Source organism: Pleurodeles waltl, chromosome 7, assembly GCF_031143425.1.
Source record: "Pleurodeles waltl isolate 20211129_DDA chromosome 7, aPleWal1.hap1.20221129, whole genome shotgun sequence".
In the NCBI taxonomy this organism is placed as follows: Eukaryota; Metazoa; Chordata; class Amphibia; order Caudata; family Salamandridae; genus Pleurodeles; species Pleurodeles waltl.
Window position 1 is genome coordinate 352,655,827 of NC_090446.1, and position 17,946 is coordinate 352,673,772.

Consider the following 17,946-nt stretch of genomic DNA (forward strand, 5'->3'; position numbering starts at 1 on the left):
ACCAGGGCTAACGTCCTATCCTAGACCTTCAGGACCTAAACTACTTCCTTTTTAAGAAGGAGAAATTCAAAATGCTCACCCTGGCTCAGGTTCTGTCTGCCTAGGACCCAGGAGACTGGATGGTAGCTTTGAACTTGCAGGACACTTATTTCCACATCCCCATCCTGCCTGCCCACAGGCGTTAACTACGATTTGTGGTAGGTCACAAGCACTTTCAGTTTACTGTGCTCTCCTTCGGCCTTACCAGTGCCCCTTGGGTGTTAACAAAACTGATGGCGGTGGTTGCAGCTCATCTGCGCAGGTTAGTGGTCTCAGTCTTCCCCTACCTCGACGACTGGCTGTTGAAGGTGGACTCGCCCCAGAAAGTCATCTCCCACCTTCAGACCACGGCAAACCTCCTGCACATGCTGGGGTTCACTATAAATGTGCCGAAGTCACACTTGACTTCCTTTTGCAGAAGCTCCCTTCCATCGGAGCTGTTCTAGACGCAGTGCAGTTTCAGGCTTATCCTCCCGCAAAGCGAGTCCAAGACATTCAGGCTATGAGTCTGATCTTTCGGCCTCTATCTTGGGTTTCGGTGAGACTAACTCTGAGGTTGCTGGGCCTCATGGCCTCCTGCATTCTGGTAGTAACACATGCCAGATTTGAATATGCGGGCTCTGCAGTGGGACCTGACGTTCCAGTGGGCGCAGCATCAGGGAATCTCTCCGACATGGTCCAGATCTCGGAGGGGACTGCGAAAGACCTGCAGTGGTGGCTTTCGACTCTGCATTGGGTCCACAGCAGATCCCTCTCCCTTCCCCAACCAGATCTTTCTATAGTGACAAATGTCACTTCTGGGATGGGGCAGCCACATGGGAGAGGTGGAGATCAGATGACTCTGGTCTCCAGCTGAGTCTGGGCTCCATATCAATCATCTGGCGCTCCGGCTGATCAGGCTTGCGTTGAAGACATTCCTTCCCTCGCTCAAAGGGAAAGTGGTGCAGGTGTTCAGACAATACTACCGCCATGTGGTACTGCAACAAACAGGGCAGAGTAGGGTCCTGGACCCTTTGTCAGGAGGCACTACGCCTCTGGACATGTTGAACCATCAGGGTAATGGCTGGATGTTACAGCCATCTGTCTGGTTCCCTCCGCGCCAGAGCGGACAAACTCCGCTGTTGATGCACAGCTGATCACAAATAACGTCTCCATCTGGAGGTGGCGCAAGGTCTCTTTCAGCAGTGGGGAGATTCTTGGTTAGATTGGCTCTCCTCCGTAGAGAACGCACAATGTTGGCTGTTTTGCGCGTTGGAGTTTCCAAGGCGGCACTCGCTCGGAGACACTGTCTTGAGTGGAACTCCGGCTGCCTATACCTCTTGTCCATAGTTATCAGGAACAACCGGGCCCAAGTCATCTTGGTGGCTCCGGACTGGGCACGGAGAGTATGGTATCAAAAGCTATTGAGCATGTCATTGATCCTCCACTCAGACTGCCTCTTCGGGCGGATCTTCTGTCGCTGCAACAGGGGACAGTTCTTCACCCGAACATGTCCATCCTCTGCCTTCATGCGTGGAGATAAAGTGGCAACAGTTGACAGCTTTTGCACTTCTACCTGAAGTCTGCGATGTTATCTTGGCAGTCAGGCGTCCATCAACCAAAACTTTATACGCCTGTCGCTGGAATAAATTTGTGGCATGGTGTTACAACAAATCTGTTGATCCCCTTTCTGCACCTCTATCCGAGGTTCTTCTATTCATTCTTTCTTTGGCCCAGTAGGGCTCTGCTTTGGGCACCCTTAAAGGATATTTATCTACCATTTCGGTCTTCCTTAGGTTACCTGATCAGCCCTCACTCTTTAAATCTCCTATTGTGAGTAGATTCCTAAAAGGACTCCCCCATTTATTATGCCTCAGTGGGACCTCAATCTTGTCCTTACTTATTTGATGTGTACTCCCTTTGAGCCAATGCATAATTGTCCCTTGCGGCTCCTCACCTTCAAAACTGTCTTTCTTGTTGCTGTCACCTCTGCTCGCAGGGTGAGTGAGCTTCAGGCCCTTTCCTCAAAACCTCCATAATTGTCTGTGCACCCTGACAAAGTAGTGATGCGCACTAAGGCTTGCTTGCTTCCTTCCTTCCTAAGGTGGTTACACCCTTTCATGTAGGTCAGTCCATCACTCTGCCTACTTTCTATGCGCCCCCACATCCTTCCCATGAGGAGGAGAGACTCTACCGCCTGGACCCAAAAAAAGCGTTGGTGTTCTATCTTAATGTACTAAAGATTTCCGGGTGGACGATCAACTCTTTTTTTTGGGTATGTGGGTGCGAAAAAAGGGAAGGCGGTGCAAAAGCGTACCATCTCTCGGTGGGTGCTTCTTTGCATCAAAATGTGCTACGCTTTGGCCAAGAAGCACCCTCCTGAAGTCTTGCGTGCTCATTCCACCTCAGCTACTGCTGCTTCCACTGCATCAGCATGCGCAGTTCCTGTCCTGGATATCTGCCAGGCAGTTACGTGGGCGTCCCTGCACACGTTTGCTAAGCACTCCTGCCTGGACAGTCAAATCCGTTGGGACGGCTACTTTGGTCGTTCGGTCCTGCAGGGCTTCCTAGTATGATCTTGGTTCGGAGCCCACCACAGAGGATGGCATTGCTTGGGTATCTATTCTAAGGTAAGGAATCTGCAACTAGAAGTCTCTATCAGATGTACAAGTTACGGAATATCTGGTAGAGACATATTCTAGTGGCAGATTCCTTAGCGCCCACCCATCCTCCTCACTTGCAAACTGATTTCTAGGGACGGGGATTCCCCCTTTCAGGTCCTTAGCTCTGGCGCACCAATCTCAGTGTGCTTAGCGGCTCTGCACTTTGGCGTGGAGTCGTTAAAAGAAACTGATGTAACTACGTGAGGGCGACATCAACATACTACTCCTGACATCACAGCGACTATGATGCCCGCAGAGTCGACGGACGCCACCTACCGATGCACAAGGGTATTGCTAGCAGAAAAATCTCCAGATCCAGTCTGATGCCTGGGGGAAATTCTAAGGTAAGGCATCTGCAACCTACAATAGGTCTCTACCAGATATTTTGTTAACCTGAAGTACAAGTTACTTAACTTTGGTATTGCCTGTCTTAGTTGAGTGGGGCTTAGCTGACCTTCCTTAAAGGTGTCTGATTTTTAAAGCCAACAAACATTACACTAGTATGAGGCTTGTCCTCGGTTATTCAAAGGAATGCTTGAAGATTGCAGGGACTCTTGCGTTGTCTGCATGCACGGTTCATCATTCTGTTAGAAACGCTTATTCCTGCTAGAGTAGAGTTTGCCTTGCCCATGGGTTTCAATATCTTTAGTTCTACTATCGAAGATGAGAGTAGCTCCCTCCACGCAGAGGTACTTAATTTGCGATGTCATGTGCGTGCAGTCGCACCAAGGACCTTGTTCGTGGCCCGTCTCGGACGCAGTCTTAGACTGTATTTAAATCCTTTGTTAAGGCTGTTACATACCAGGACTGAAGTTTAGTAAGAAAAGGCTTTTGGCAAATGAGGGAAGATAATGCGCTGCTTGCTTCAGGTTGCATGAAACAGGAACAGCCTGTTCAACTTTGATTGTGTTCGAGTTTGGAATGTTGGACGTGTCATCTCTACTGAGAAGCCTTACTTGCATCAAAGCTGTGGTTCTGCATGGTTCAACATCCACCAGAAATGCTGATCTGCGTCGCAGGCTCCAAAGATTGGCTGCCTAGGGGCCTGGACCAACTTCGTAGAGTGAGTAATCAAAGCAGCCATTACATTCTGAAGGCCAAGTCAGCCTGGCCGCCAAGTTTCCCAGGTCCGTGAATGATGTGTTTTTCTAATCCAGATTTTTTTTTTCTTTGAATTTTGCAACTTTTAGTCCTGTTCTAAAGTTAGTTGATTAAATAAAACTAAAAGTCCCAGAATTCAAAGGAAAGACAGATAACAATGTGCTCCCCGTTGTATGATTTCCTGTCTTTATCGCCTTCTAAAAGAGGGCATCTTTGTGTATTGGGTTTCTGTGATTTGTGCCAAATATTGTTGGGGTTGAGTAATGTTTTCTTTACCAGCACCTAGCCAGTATGTGATGGCCTTAACTAATTTCTGCTCACTTTTCAACCTCCTGTATTCAGACAGCCTTTCCTGTACCCTAGAGGTGATCTGTACTGAATCGTTACCAGAAAACCCTCCAATGGCCAATTGCCAGCTCCTGCTGCAATTCATTTTAGCTTGTTGATTTGAAGTTCAACTCTTATCCCTCCCCAACTCTGTCTCCTTGCACCATTTTTGTGTGTATAAATATATATATATATTTTTTTAATTAAAAATACATAAACCTACATAATGGGGATTTGAGTGTCAAACCTAGTCATCCATTGAAATCATATTCAAAATGTGCTTTTTGCCCTCGGTAGGCGAAAACCTGTTGGAAGAAAACAAACTCTTGTTCGCGGTGCAGAAACTTTAAGAAATAATCCTGAAAGCTGCTCTTCTCACCGTAACAGACACAAATTCTGTTGGCGCTGTATGTTGTGGAGTAGGCCATCTCTGCCTGTAACCAAAAAGTGAAATAGACACCAAAAACTAGAGGAAGTGTGTGTTGGGGGACGGAAGAGTGAAGTGGGTGGTCCCACTTTCAATGTTGAAGAGGAAGATCACCTCCTGCAGTCAGATAGGTGCAAACTAGCACCTTGTCCTATGGAATAGTGTAGAAATGTATAAAAAAAAGGTTGGCTTGAGCATCAAGCCCTGACCACTTTGTTTTATTTTTAATCCTTGTGGTCTTTGATTGTAGATTCACATAAACACAAAGACAAACACAAGGACAAAGAACACCGGCACAAGGAGCACAAGAAGGACAAGGAGAAAGATCGAGAAAAATCCAAGCACAGTAATAGGTAAGTGTTATGATGATGCAGAGTAATGGTAATAACTTTTTTTTTTTTTTTTTTTTTTTTTTTTTCCCCCCTATTTCGTATAGGTCTAGGGCTTAGACTCTAGGTTTGTGTGGACCAAAACACTTGGTCCTCTCCCAGTGTGATTGCAGGGAAGGCTAGAGTTGGGTCATTAATGCAGCCATTATATCAGTAGTAGTACAGCTGTGTGTGTGTGTGTGTGTGTGTGTATGTATATATGTGTGTATGTATATATGTGTGTGTGTGTATATATAATATGTGTGTGTATATATAGTTATTTTTTGTTGTAGCACTTACTACATCCGATCCAAAGGTGCTTTTGTATGTGCATACTTCAACACAGGCATGCACTTGTGAAGGCTTTGGCTTGTGCACACTTTAGTTATATAAATGCAACTTGGGAACACTTTCTGGTACAATGATTAAATGGTATGCATATAGTGCAAAAATAAGTTACAATTATTGCTGTCCTACTATATGTAGGAAATGGGCAACATAAGTCATTTACTCCTTCGCCCCAACTATGATCCTTGGGAGCAGAAAACCGCTCTTTCATTAATGTGTGCCCCATTTTCAAGTGCAAATGACCAGCTGTGAGCTGCCCTGTTCATCTATGACCCATAACATTTTTGTGGCCGTGGCCATGGCTTTGCGGCCATATTTCAATATTCTTGATAATTTATTTTTAGCTTGTGGACTTTTGGTGATATATTGAGGGGGGGCATTAAAGCCCTTATTTTTGCTCCTGCACAGCCTCAACCTGCTCCCTTTCCGCTCCCACCACTCCTGATCAGTCCTTCTGTAAAGTCCATAAATCCAGGAGCATACTGATAATTGGCTGAGGGGGGTCAAATACGTGAGTGTGTGTGTGTGTGTGTGTGTGTGTATGTGTATATGTATGTGTATATATATAGTGTGTGTGTATATACGTGTGTGTATATATATATATATATATGTGTGTGTGTGTGTGTGTGTGTGTATGTGTGTGTGTGTGTGTGTGTGTATATATATATATATATATATGTATGTATGTTCGATGGCATGTGTAGCTGCAGATACACATGCTTTGCACATCCCGCCATCTAGTGTTGGGCTCGGAGTGTTACAAGTTGTTTTTCTTCAAAGAAGTCTTTTCGAGTCTCGGGGGGAGACTAAGCAATTTTTACAAACATTGGGAGGAGATAACAGACATTTGGGTACTGGCAATTATCCAGCATGGTTATTGCATAGAATTTCTCAAATTCCCTCCAAACGTCCCACTGAAAACACACAATATGTCAAAACAACACATGGATCTTCTAGGACTAGAGGTCCAGGCATTGCTACACAAAGGAGCAATAGAATTAGTACCAATCCAACAGAAAGGAACAGGAGTTTACTCTCTGTACTTTTTCATACCCAAAAAGGACAAAACACTGAGACCTATATTATATCTGAGAACATTAAATACCTACATCAAATCAGACCACTTTCACATGGTAACATTACAAGACTTAATCCCACTGCTCAAACAACAAGACTACATGACAACACTAGACCTAAAGGATGCATATTTCCATAAACCAATACATCCTTCACACAAAGTACCTAAAATTTGTATTCCAAGGGGTACACTACCAATTCAAAGTGTTGCCATTCGGAATCACTACTGCGCCAAGAGTCTTTACAAAATGCCTGGCAGTAGTAGCTGCGCATATCAGAAGGCAGCAAATACATGTGTTCCCATACCTAGACGATTGGTTAATCAAAACCAACACACTAGAATGGTGTTCGCAACACACAAAGTACGTCATAGAAACCCTACACAAACTAGGTTTCTCAATCAACTACACAAAGTCACACCTTCAGCCGTGTCAAACACAACAATACTTAGGGGCAACAATCGACACAGCAAGAGCGAGTGCCACGCCAAGTCCACAAAGAATACAAGCATTTCACAATGTAATACAGGTCATGTATCCAAACCAAAGGATACAAGTCAAAATAGTAATGAAACTCCTAGGCATGATGTCCTCATGCATAGCCATTGTCCCAAACGCAAGATTGCACATGCGACCCTTACAACAGTGCCTAGCATCACAATGGTCACAGGGTCAGCTTCTAGATCTAGTGATGATAGACTGCCAAACATACACCTCGCTTCAATGGTGGAACAATATAAATTTAAACCAAGGGCGGCCTTTTCAAAACCCAGTGCCTCAATTCGTAATTACTACAGATGCCTCCATGATAGGGTGGGGAGCACACCTCAATCAACACAGCATTCAGGGACAATGGAACACTCGGCAAAAACAGTTTCACTTAAATCACCTTGAACTATTGGCAGTATTTCTAGCGTTAAAAGCATTTCAACCAATAATAAGCCACAAATACATTCTTGTCAAAACAGACAACATGACAACAATGTATTACCTAAACAAACAGGGAGGGACACACAACACAGTTGTGTCTCCTGACACAGAAAATATGGCATTGGGTGATACACAACCACATTCGCCTAATAGCACAGTTCATTCCAAGGATTCAGAATCAGTTAGCAGACAATCTCTCTGGATCACCAACAGATCCACGAATGGGAGATTCACCCCCAAGTACTACATACGTACTTCCAAAATTGGGGGACACCACAAATGGACCTATTTGCAACAAAAGAAAACGCAAAATGCCAAAACTTCGCATCCAGGTACCCACAAGATCAGTCTCTGGGCAATGCATTATGGATGAGTTGGTCAGGGATATTTGCATACGCTTTTTCCCCTCTCCCACTCCTTCCATATCTAGTAAACAAGTTGAGTCAAAACAAACTCAAACTCATACTCATAGCACCAACTTGGGCAAGACAACCTTGGTACACAACACTACTAGACCTCTCAGTAGTACCTCATATCATACTACCAAACAGACCAGATCTGTTAACTCAACACCATCAACAGATCAGACACCCCAATCCAGCATGGCTGAATCTAGCAACTTGGCTTCTGAGGTCTTAGAGTTCTGACACTTAGACCTTACACAAGAATGTATGGAAGTCCTAAAACAAGCTAGGAAACCAACCACTAGACATTGCTATGCAAATAAGTGGAAAAGGTTTGTTTATTATTGCCATAATAATCAAATTCAACCTTTACACGCATCTGCTAAAGACATCGTAAGCTATTTGCTACATTTGCAAAAGTCCAAACTAGCCTTTTCATCCATTAAGATACATCTTACCGCAATTTCAGCTTACCTGCAAATTACCCACTCAACTTCACTATTTAGGATACCAGTCATTAAAGCCTTTATGGAAGGACTAAAAAGAATTATACCACCAAGGACACCACCAGTTACTTCATGGAACCTCAACATTATCTTAACACGACTCATGGGGCACCTTTTTGAGCCCATGCACTCCTGTGAAATGCAATATTTAACATGGAAAGTTGCATTTCTAATTGCCATCACATCTCTAAGAAGAGTAAGTGAAATCCAAGCATTTACCATGCAAGAACCATTTATTCAAATACACAAGCATAAAGTAGTTCTACGGACAAATCCAAAATTCTTACCAAAAGTCATATCACCGTTCCACTTGAATCAAACAGTAGAACTACCAGTGTTCTTCCCACAACCAGATTCTGTAGCTGAGAGAGCACTACATACATTAGACATCAAAAGAGCGTTAATGTACTACATTGATAGAACCAAACAAATTCGGAAAACAAAACAATTATTTGTTGCTTTCCAAAAACTTCATTCAGGAAATCCAATTTCCAAACAAGGCATTGCTAGATGGATAGTTAAATGCATTCAAACCTGTTATCTCAAAGCAGAGAGACAACTGCCTATTACACCAAAGGCACACTCAACTAGAAAGAAGGGTGCTACTATGGCCTTTCTAGGAAACATTCCAATGACTTAGATATGTAAGGCAGCCACATGGTCTACGCCTCATACGTTTACCAAGCACTACTGCGTGGATGTGTTAACAGCACAACAAGCCACAGTAGGCCAGGCAGTACTACGAACTTTGTTTCAACCAACTTCAACTCCTACAGGCTGAACCACCGCTTTTGGGGAGATAACTGCTTACTAGTCTATGCAAAGCATGTGTATCTGCAGCTACACATGCCATCAAACGGAAAATGTCACTTACCCAGTGTACATCTGTTCGTGGCATGAGACGCTGCAGATTCACATGCGCCCACCTGCCTCCCCGGGAGCCTGTAGCCGTTTCGAAGTTGATCTTGAACATTTGTAAATTTGTAAATATATAACCTTAAAACTACATCATGTACATACATGTTTACTCCATTGCATGGGCACTATTACTGTAATACACAACTCCTACCTCCGCCTCTGCGGGGAAAACAATCTAAGATGGAGTCGACGCCCATGCGCAATGGAGCCGAAAGGGGAGGAGTCCCTCGATCTCGAGACTCGAAAAGACTTCTTCGAAGAAAAACAACTTGTAACACTCCAAGCCCAACACTAGATGGCGGGATGTGCAAAGCATGTGACTCTGCAGCGTCTCATGCCACGAACAGATGTACACTGGGTAAGTGACTAATATATATAATGTTCAATGGCATGTGTAGCTGCAGATACACATGATGTGCATTGTTCCTGCCATCTAGTGTTGGGCTCTGAGTGTTACAAGTTGTATTTCTTAGTCTTTTCGAGTCAAGGGACCCAGTGACTCCTCCCTTTCTGCTCCATTGCGCGTGGGCGTTGACTCCATCTTAGATTGTTTTCTTTCCGCCATCAGGTTCGGACGTGTTCCTCTTCGCTCCGTATTTCGATTCGGGAAAGTTACCTAAGTATCAAATTCGTCTGTATTGTTCCCGTTCGGTACCGGTTTAGTTCTAGGGTATCGGCACCGACCTAAAGACCGCTTTGGCGGCCCTTCGGGGCTTCCACTTTTCATCGAGGCCGGGTTGGCCCGACCACACCCGTTGTCTAAGTCTCTAATGGACCGGACCCCCTTCCGTTTCTGTCCTAAGTGTCACGCAAAGTATCCTTATACAGACCAGCACCGGTTCTGTAACCTGTGTTTGTTGCCCAAACACATAGAGGATACTTGTGAAGCTTGCAAGGTCTCGACGTCTAGGACGAAGGAAGAATTTCCATCCAAGAAACGGACTCTGATGAATCTGAAGGTGAACGACCCTCAACGGTGCAACAAACTGTGAGTAAACCTGTCCCGTCCAAAACCCAGGGTCACACCAAAAAATTCAAGGCCACGGGGACGCCACCGCCAGCAGGCCATGGCTCAACCCACAGAAGGGAAGGTGACCAGATTAAATCTGCACCGAAAAAGGCCAAAGAGTTGCTGAAGACTTCCGACTCGAGATTCCGGCACAGAACAATTTCGGCATGGAGTTGTCGAATCAAGCAAGCCCCGAAAGAGCTCCTCGGAACCGAAAAAGACAATTACATTAGGAATTTCGGTACCGAAAAAAAACTGCTTCGGAGCCGAAACGATCATCATATACTGAGGAGCAAGAGCTTTCGATGCAACTCAAAGAAAGGCATAGATTTTAGCAAGATCTGGATGTAGAAGAACCTGACCAAACGCAACAAAGGTTACATATCCAGAAGGATACAGGGAAGATACAGACCATCCCTCCACTCAAATCATCTAAAAGAAAATTAGCCTTTCAAGAATCAGAAATGCAACCAAAAAAGCCAAAGGGGTTAGAGACAAGTCACCACCACCACAGGTCTCACCACAACCATCCCCACTGCATTCACCACAATTGTCACCAGTGGGTACACCGATAACTCAGTCACCCACACATACTGGGATGATGCTGATGTATGGGATCTATACGATCCACCTATATCTGACAACAGCCCAGAGTGTTATACAACCAAGCCTTCACCACCAGAGGACAGTACAGCATATACACAAGTACTAGCCAGGGCAGCTACGTTCCACAACGTAACAATGCACTCTGAACCAGTGGGGGACGACTTCCTTTTCAACACTTCATCCACCCACGCATCCTATCAAAGCCTGCCAATGCTACCAGGCATGCTCAAGTACACACAATAGGTCTTCCTAGAGCCTGTAAAGGGAAGAGCTATCACGCCGAGGGTCGAAAAGGAATATAAACCACCCCCGACAGACCCAGTGTTTATAATGCAACTGCTCACCCCGGACTCGGTGGTTGTGGGGGCTGCAAGAAAAAGGGCGAACTCTCAATCATCCGGGGATGCCCCACCACCTGACAATCGAAAGTTCGCAGTGGGCAAGAGTGGCAGCCAGTCAATGGCAAATTGCAAATTCGCAAGCCCTACTTGCACGCTACGACAGGGCTCACTGGGACGAGATGCAAGACATCATCCATCACTTGCCCAAGGAACACCAAAAACGTGCCCAGCAAGTAGTTGAAGAGGGACCGGCCATATCAAACAATCAGATAAGGTCTGCATTAGACTCTGCAGGTACAGCAGCGCGAACTGTCAGCATGGCTGTAACCATTCGAAGGCGTGCATGGCTACGACGTTCTGGATTCAAACCAGAAATACAACAAGCGGTACTAAATATGCCGTTTAACCAACATCAGTTGTTTGGGCCGGAAGTAGATACAGCGATTGAGAAGATGAAAAAAGACACACAGCCAAAGCCATGGGCGTGCTCTACTCTCCACAATTCAGAGGCACTTTTAAGAAACCACAATTTAGAGGGGGGTTTCGGCAACAGACATCTGAACCATCCACCTCCCAAACAAAACCCACCTACCAGTCACAATACCAAAGGGGTGGGGGGTTGTGGTTCCTATAGAGGACCATTCCCAAGAGGAAGAGGGAAATTCTAGCCCGCCAAACCAAGCCCTAGCAAACAGTGTCTTCAATGTCACACTACCCCAACACTTGTCACCAGTGGGGGGAGGCTAACCAAATACTACCACAATTGGACACATATTACCACAGACATGTGGGTCCTATCAATTATCCAACATGGTTATTGCATACAGTAGAATTCACAACATCCCCTCCAGATGTTCCACCAAAACTGCACAGATTGTCTCTACAACACTTACCTCTATTACATATAGAGGTCCAAGCACTGCTACAAAAACATGCCATAGAGCTAGTACCCTATCACCAAAAGGGAACAGGCATTTACTCCCTGTATTTCCTTAGTCCAAAAAAGGACAAAACATGAAGGCCTATCTTAGATCATTTCCACATGGTAACACTGCAGGATGTAGTTCCCTTACTAAAAAAAAAAAAGGGGGAATACATGACAACACTGGATCTCAAGGATACGTATTTCCCTATACCCATCCATCCATCTCACAGGAAATACCTAAGGTTTGTAATACAAGGCAAACATTATCAATTCAAAGTGCTACAGTTCGTAATAACAGTCCCCAGAGTAATTACAAAATGCCTAGCCGTAGTAGCAGCTCATATAAGGAGACGGCACATGCACGTATTCCCATATTTGGATGGTTGGCTAATAAAAGCCAACACTCAGCAACAATGTCAATTTCAAACGCAATATATCATAGATACTCTACACAAACTAGGGTTTTCTATAAATTACCAAAATTCACATCTACAACCATCCCAAATACAACAATACTTGGGAGCATCACTCCACACACAAAGCTATTGCCACCCCAAGTCCACAGAGTTCAGTTGTTCCAAATTGTCAAATCAAGCATGCAACCAAACCAACAATACACAGTAAGGTTTGTGATGAAACTACTAGGCATGATGTCCTCATGCATACGTATTGTCTCAAACGCAAGACTAGAGATGCGGCCCTTACAGCAGTGCCTAGCAAAACAATGGACGCAGGCACAGGGTCAACTCCAAGATCTAGTGTTGATAGACCACCAAACACACTTTTCGCTTCAATGGTGGAACCCTGTAAATTTGAACAAAGGGCGGCCTTTTCAGGACCCAGTGCCTCACGCCATTATCCCAAAAGACGCTTCCATGGTTGGGTGGGGAGCACACCTCAACCATCACAGCATACAAGGTCAATGGGACAATCCACAAAAACTACTTCACATAAATCACTTGGAACTGCTAGTGGTATTTCTAGCATTAAAAGCGTTTCGACCACTGCTAGCCCACAAACGCATTCTTGTCAAGACAGACAATATGACGACAATGTATTATCTAAACAAACGGGGGGGAAACACTCGTCAGTTGTGTCTCTTAGCACAAAAGATTTGGCATTGGGCAATTCACAACAACATTCACCTGATAGCACAATACATACTAGGCATTCAAAATCAGTTAGCTGACAATCTCAGTCGAGAGCAACAACAAACTCACGAATGGGAAATACATCCCCAGATTCTACAGGATCACTTCTACCGCTGGGGGACACCAAACATAGATCTATTTGTAACAAAAGAAAACACAAAATGCCAAAACTTCCCGTCCAGGTACCCACACCCTCAGTCCAAGGGCAATGCACTATGGATCAGCTAGTCGGGGATATTTGCTTACGCTTTTCCCCCTCTCCCGCTCGTTCCTTATCTGGTCAACAAACTGAGTCAAAACAAACTCAAACTAATACTTATTGCACCAATGTGGGCTTGCCAACCGTGGTCCACCACACTGTTGGACTTACCAGTAGTACCCCACACAAACAACAGATCAGACACCCGAATCCAGCATCGCTCAACCTAGCAATCTGGCTTCTGAAGTCTTAAAATTCGGATATTTAAACCTTTCAAAAGAGTATATGGAGGTCATTAAACAAGCAAGAAAACCCACAACAAGACATTGTTAAGCGAACAAATGGAAAAGATTTGTTTGCTACTGGCAGGCTAATCAAATTATGCCACTAGAAGCCTCCACAGAAAACATTAAGTTATTTACTACACCTACAAAAGTCAAATCTAGCTTTTTTCTTCCATTAAAATCCATCTCACTGCAATATCTGCTTATCTACAGATTAAACATACAAAATCGCTTTTTAGAATCCCAGTTATTAAAGCCTTTATGGAAGCACTAAAAAAATCATACCCCCAAGGACACCACCAGCCCCTTTGTGTAATCTTAATATTGTATTAACACGACTCATGGGCCCATCATTTGAACCCATGCATTCTTGTCAAATCCAATTTCTAACTTGGAAAGTAGCCTTTCTAATAGCCATCACATCACTTCGAAGAGTAAGTGAGATACAGGCATTTACTAAGCAAGAACCCTCTATACAAATACATAAACATAAAGTGGTTCTCCGTACAAATCCAACATTTTTACCAAAAGTCATATCACCATTCCATCTAAACCAAACTGTGGCACTCCCAGTCTTCTTTCCACAACCTGACTCAGTAGCTGAAAGGGCATTGAATACATTAGACATTAAAAGAGCGCTAATTTATTACATTGACAGAACGAAACATTTTCGTAAAACTAAACAATTGTTCGTAGCTTTCCAAAAACCTCATACAGGTAACCCTATATCCAAACAGGGCATTGCCAGATGGATAGTTAAATGCGTTCAAACCTGTTACCTAAAAGCTAAAAGAGAATTACCCATTACACTAAGGGCACACTGCACTAGAAAGAATGGCGCTACAATGGCTTTTCTCAGTAATATACCAATGACCGAAATTTGTAAGGCAGCCACCTGGTCTACGCCCCATACATTCACTAAGCATTACTGTGTAGATGTTAGCAACACAACAAGCCACAGTAGGACAGGCTGTATTAAGAACATTATTTCAGACAACTTCAACTCCTACAGGCTAACCACAGCTTTTGGGGACATTACTGCTTTGTAGGCTATGCACAGCATGTGTATCTGCAGCTACACATGCCATAGAACGGAAAATGTCACTTCCCCAGTGTACATCTGTTCGTTGCATGATACGCTGCAGATTCACATGCGCCCTCCCACCTCCCCGGGAGCCTGTAGCCATTTTAGTTGCATGTAAATATGTAAAATATTCTTTTACTACACACTATGTATATACATTTCTACTCCATTGCATGGGCACCTCTAGTATCCTTACTCTACCCAACTTCTACCTCACCCTTTGTGGGGAAAACAATCTAAGAGGGATTCGACGCCCATCCGCAATGGAGCCGAAAGGGAGGAGTCACTCTGTTCTGTGACTCGAAGACTTATTTGAAGAAAAACAACTTGTAACACTCCGAGCCCAACACTACATGGCAGGAACCGTGCACAGCATGTGAATCTGCAGCGTATCATGCCACGAACAGATGTACACTGGGTAAGTGAAATTTTTTATGTATGTGTGTATGTAAATATACGCACGCACACACTGTAGTCCTACCTACCGTTTGAAGACTGGGGAGGATCTTCTAGTTGACTCCACATCTGGTTCTGAAAATTTCATTTCTTCCCCTTTCTTCTAAAGCCAGCCTCAAAGAGATATAGGGTGGAAAAAAGGGTGGCGTTAAGTTCCTCTTTTAGTGTGCTGAAGGGCTGTAAATGTAAGGTAAATGTAAGTGGAGCAGGAAACAGCTCTACCTTTCCCATCCTGGCAGGGTGGTCCTCTCCCAGCTACTTCCATGTCCTGTTGTTTGTCTGTGCCCAGTGTGCATTTTTGATGGGAAAGCAATTAACAGGCCTCATGCAGCTGGTCACTCTTATAAGGCCTAGAAATGCCACATTTTTAAAAGTCACATTTTCAAAATTGTATTGACTTTACCATTAAGGCTTAAATAACAAATCCCTTGAGTCCAAACATGACATTTCTACCTGCTTCCAGTCAAAGGTTAGTGCTTAATAAATGTAATAAGGTATCTGTAGGAAGTTGGCTCTGTATGTGCTATTTCAAAGTAAGGAATAGCATGCACAGAGTCCAAGGGTTCCCCTTAGAGGTAAAATAGTGGTAGAAGAGATAATACTAATGCTCTATTTTGTGGTAGTGTGGTCGAGCAGTAGGCTTATCCAAGGAGTAGTGTTAAGCATTTGTTGTACATACACATAGACAATAAATGAGGTACACACACTCAGAGACAAATCCAGCCAATAGGTTTTGTATAGAAAAATATCTTTTCTAAGTTTATTTTAAGAACCACAGGTTCAAATTTAACATGTAATATCTTGTTTGAAAGGTATTGCAGGTAAGTACATTAGGAACTTTGAATCATTTCAATTGCATGTATACTTTTCAAGTTATTGACAAATAGCTACTTTAAAAGTGGACACTTAGTGCAATTTTCACAGTTCCTGGGGGAGGTAAGTTTTTGTTAGTTTTTCCAGGTAAGTAAGACACTTACAGGGTTCAGTTCTTGGTCCAAGGTAGCCCACCGTTGGGGGTTCAGAGCAACCCCAAAGTCACCACACCAGCAGCTCAGGGCCGGTCAGGTGCAGAGTTCAAAGCGGTGCCCAAAACGCATAGGCTAGAATGGAGAGAAGGGGGTGCCCCGGTTCCGGTCTGCTTGCAGGTAAGTACCCGCGTCTTCGGAGGGCAGACCAGGGGGGTTTTGTAGGGCACCGGGGGGGACACAAGCCCACACAGAAATTTCACCCTCAGCGGCGCGGGGGCGGCCGGGTGCAGTGTAGAAACAAGCGTCGGGTTCGCAATGTTAGTCTATGAGAGATCTCGGGATCTCTTCAGCGCTGCAGGCAGGCAAGGGGGGTGTTCCTCGGGGAAACTTCCACCTGGGCAAGGGAGAGGGACTCCTGGGGGTCACTTTTCCAGTGAAAGTTCGGTCCTTCAGGTCCTGGGGGCTGCGGGTGCAGGGTCTCTCCCAGGCGTCGGGACTTAGGATTCAGAGAGTCGCGGTCAGGGGAAGCCTCGGGATTCCCTCTGCAGGCGGCGCTGTGGGGGCTCAGGGGGGACAGGTTTTGGTACTCAGTCTTAGAGTAGTCCTGGGGTCCCTCCTGAGGTGTTGGATCTCCACCAGCCGAGTCGGGGTCGCCGGGTGCAGTGTTGCAAGTCTCACGCTTCTCCACCCAGTGCAGGCTTTGTTACTGGCCTCAGAGTGACAAAGGCACTCTCCCCATGGGGCCAGCAACATGTCTCTGGTGTGGCAGGCTGCTGGAACTAGTCAGCCTACACAGACAGTCGGTTAAGTTTCAGGGGGCACCTCGAAGGTGCCCTCTGGGGTGTATTTTACAATAAAATGTACACTGGCATCAGTATGCATTTATTGTGCTGAGAAGTTTGATACCAAACTTCCCAGTTTTCAGTGTAGCCATTATGGTGCTGTGGAGTTCGTGTTTGACAAACTCCCAGACCATATACTCTTATGGCTACCCTGCACTTACAATGTCTAAGGTTTGGCTTAGACACTGTAGGGGTGCCATGCTCATGCACTGGTACCCTCACAGCCCTAAGGCAGGGTGCACTATACCATAGGTAAGGCCTGCTAGAGGGGTGACTGATCTATACATGCATAGGCAGTGAGAGGCTGGCATGGCACCCTGAGGGGAGTGCCATGTCGACTTACTCATTTTGTTCTCACTAGCACACACAAGCTGGCAAGCAGTGTGTCTGTGCTGAGTGAGGGGTCTCTAGGGTGGCATAAGACATGCTGCAGCCCTTAGAGACCTTCCTTGGCATCAGGGCCCTTGGTACTAGAAGTACCAGTTACAAGGGACTTATCTGAATGCCAGGGTGTGCCAATTGTGGATACAATGGTACATTTTAGGTGAAGGAACACTGGTGCTGGGGCCTGGTTAGCAGGGTCCCAGCACACTTCTCAGTCAAGTCAGCATCAGTATCAGGCAAAAAGTGGGGGGTAACTGCAACAGGGAGCCATTTCTTTACAGTATCCCAATGTTATTTTAGGGGAGAGGTAGGCCTTGCGGTGGTGGAAAACAAATTTAGGAATTTCTTTCTACCAGAACAAGTAAAACTTGAGACTACATGTTCAGTCTTGTTAAATAAATGCTGCCTGGCCTATGGGTTGCTTAGGTCCTAGTTTAAGGATGGCTCTTGTTTTAAAAAAAAAAAAAAAAAAAAAAAAAAAGGAAAAAAAAGCCTGGGAAATTGTAGTTTGCCAGGTCAAATTGGCAGTTTAAAACTGCACTACATGCTGTAATGGCAGGTCGGAGACACTTTAGTGGCTGGCATGAGTGCTGCTGCCCACTAGTAGCATT

The 17,946-nt window shown here is 44.9% G+C and overlaps 1 protein-coding gene across 1 annotated transcript in view; it reads left to right on the forward strand.

The window, feature by feature from the left end:
- Positions 1-17,946, forward strand: part of TOP1 (DNA topoisomerase I) — a 352,777-nt gene that overhangs the window by 56,341 nt on the left and 278,490 nt on the right. Inside the window, exon 3 of the mRNA XM_069243787.1 lies at positions 4,787-4,889. Coding sequence (XP_069099888.1) covers positions 4,787-4,889 — 103 coding nt within the window. The remainder of the gene's footprint in view (positions 1-4,786; positions 4,890-17,946) is intronic.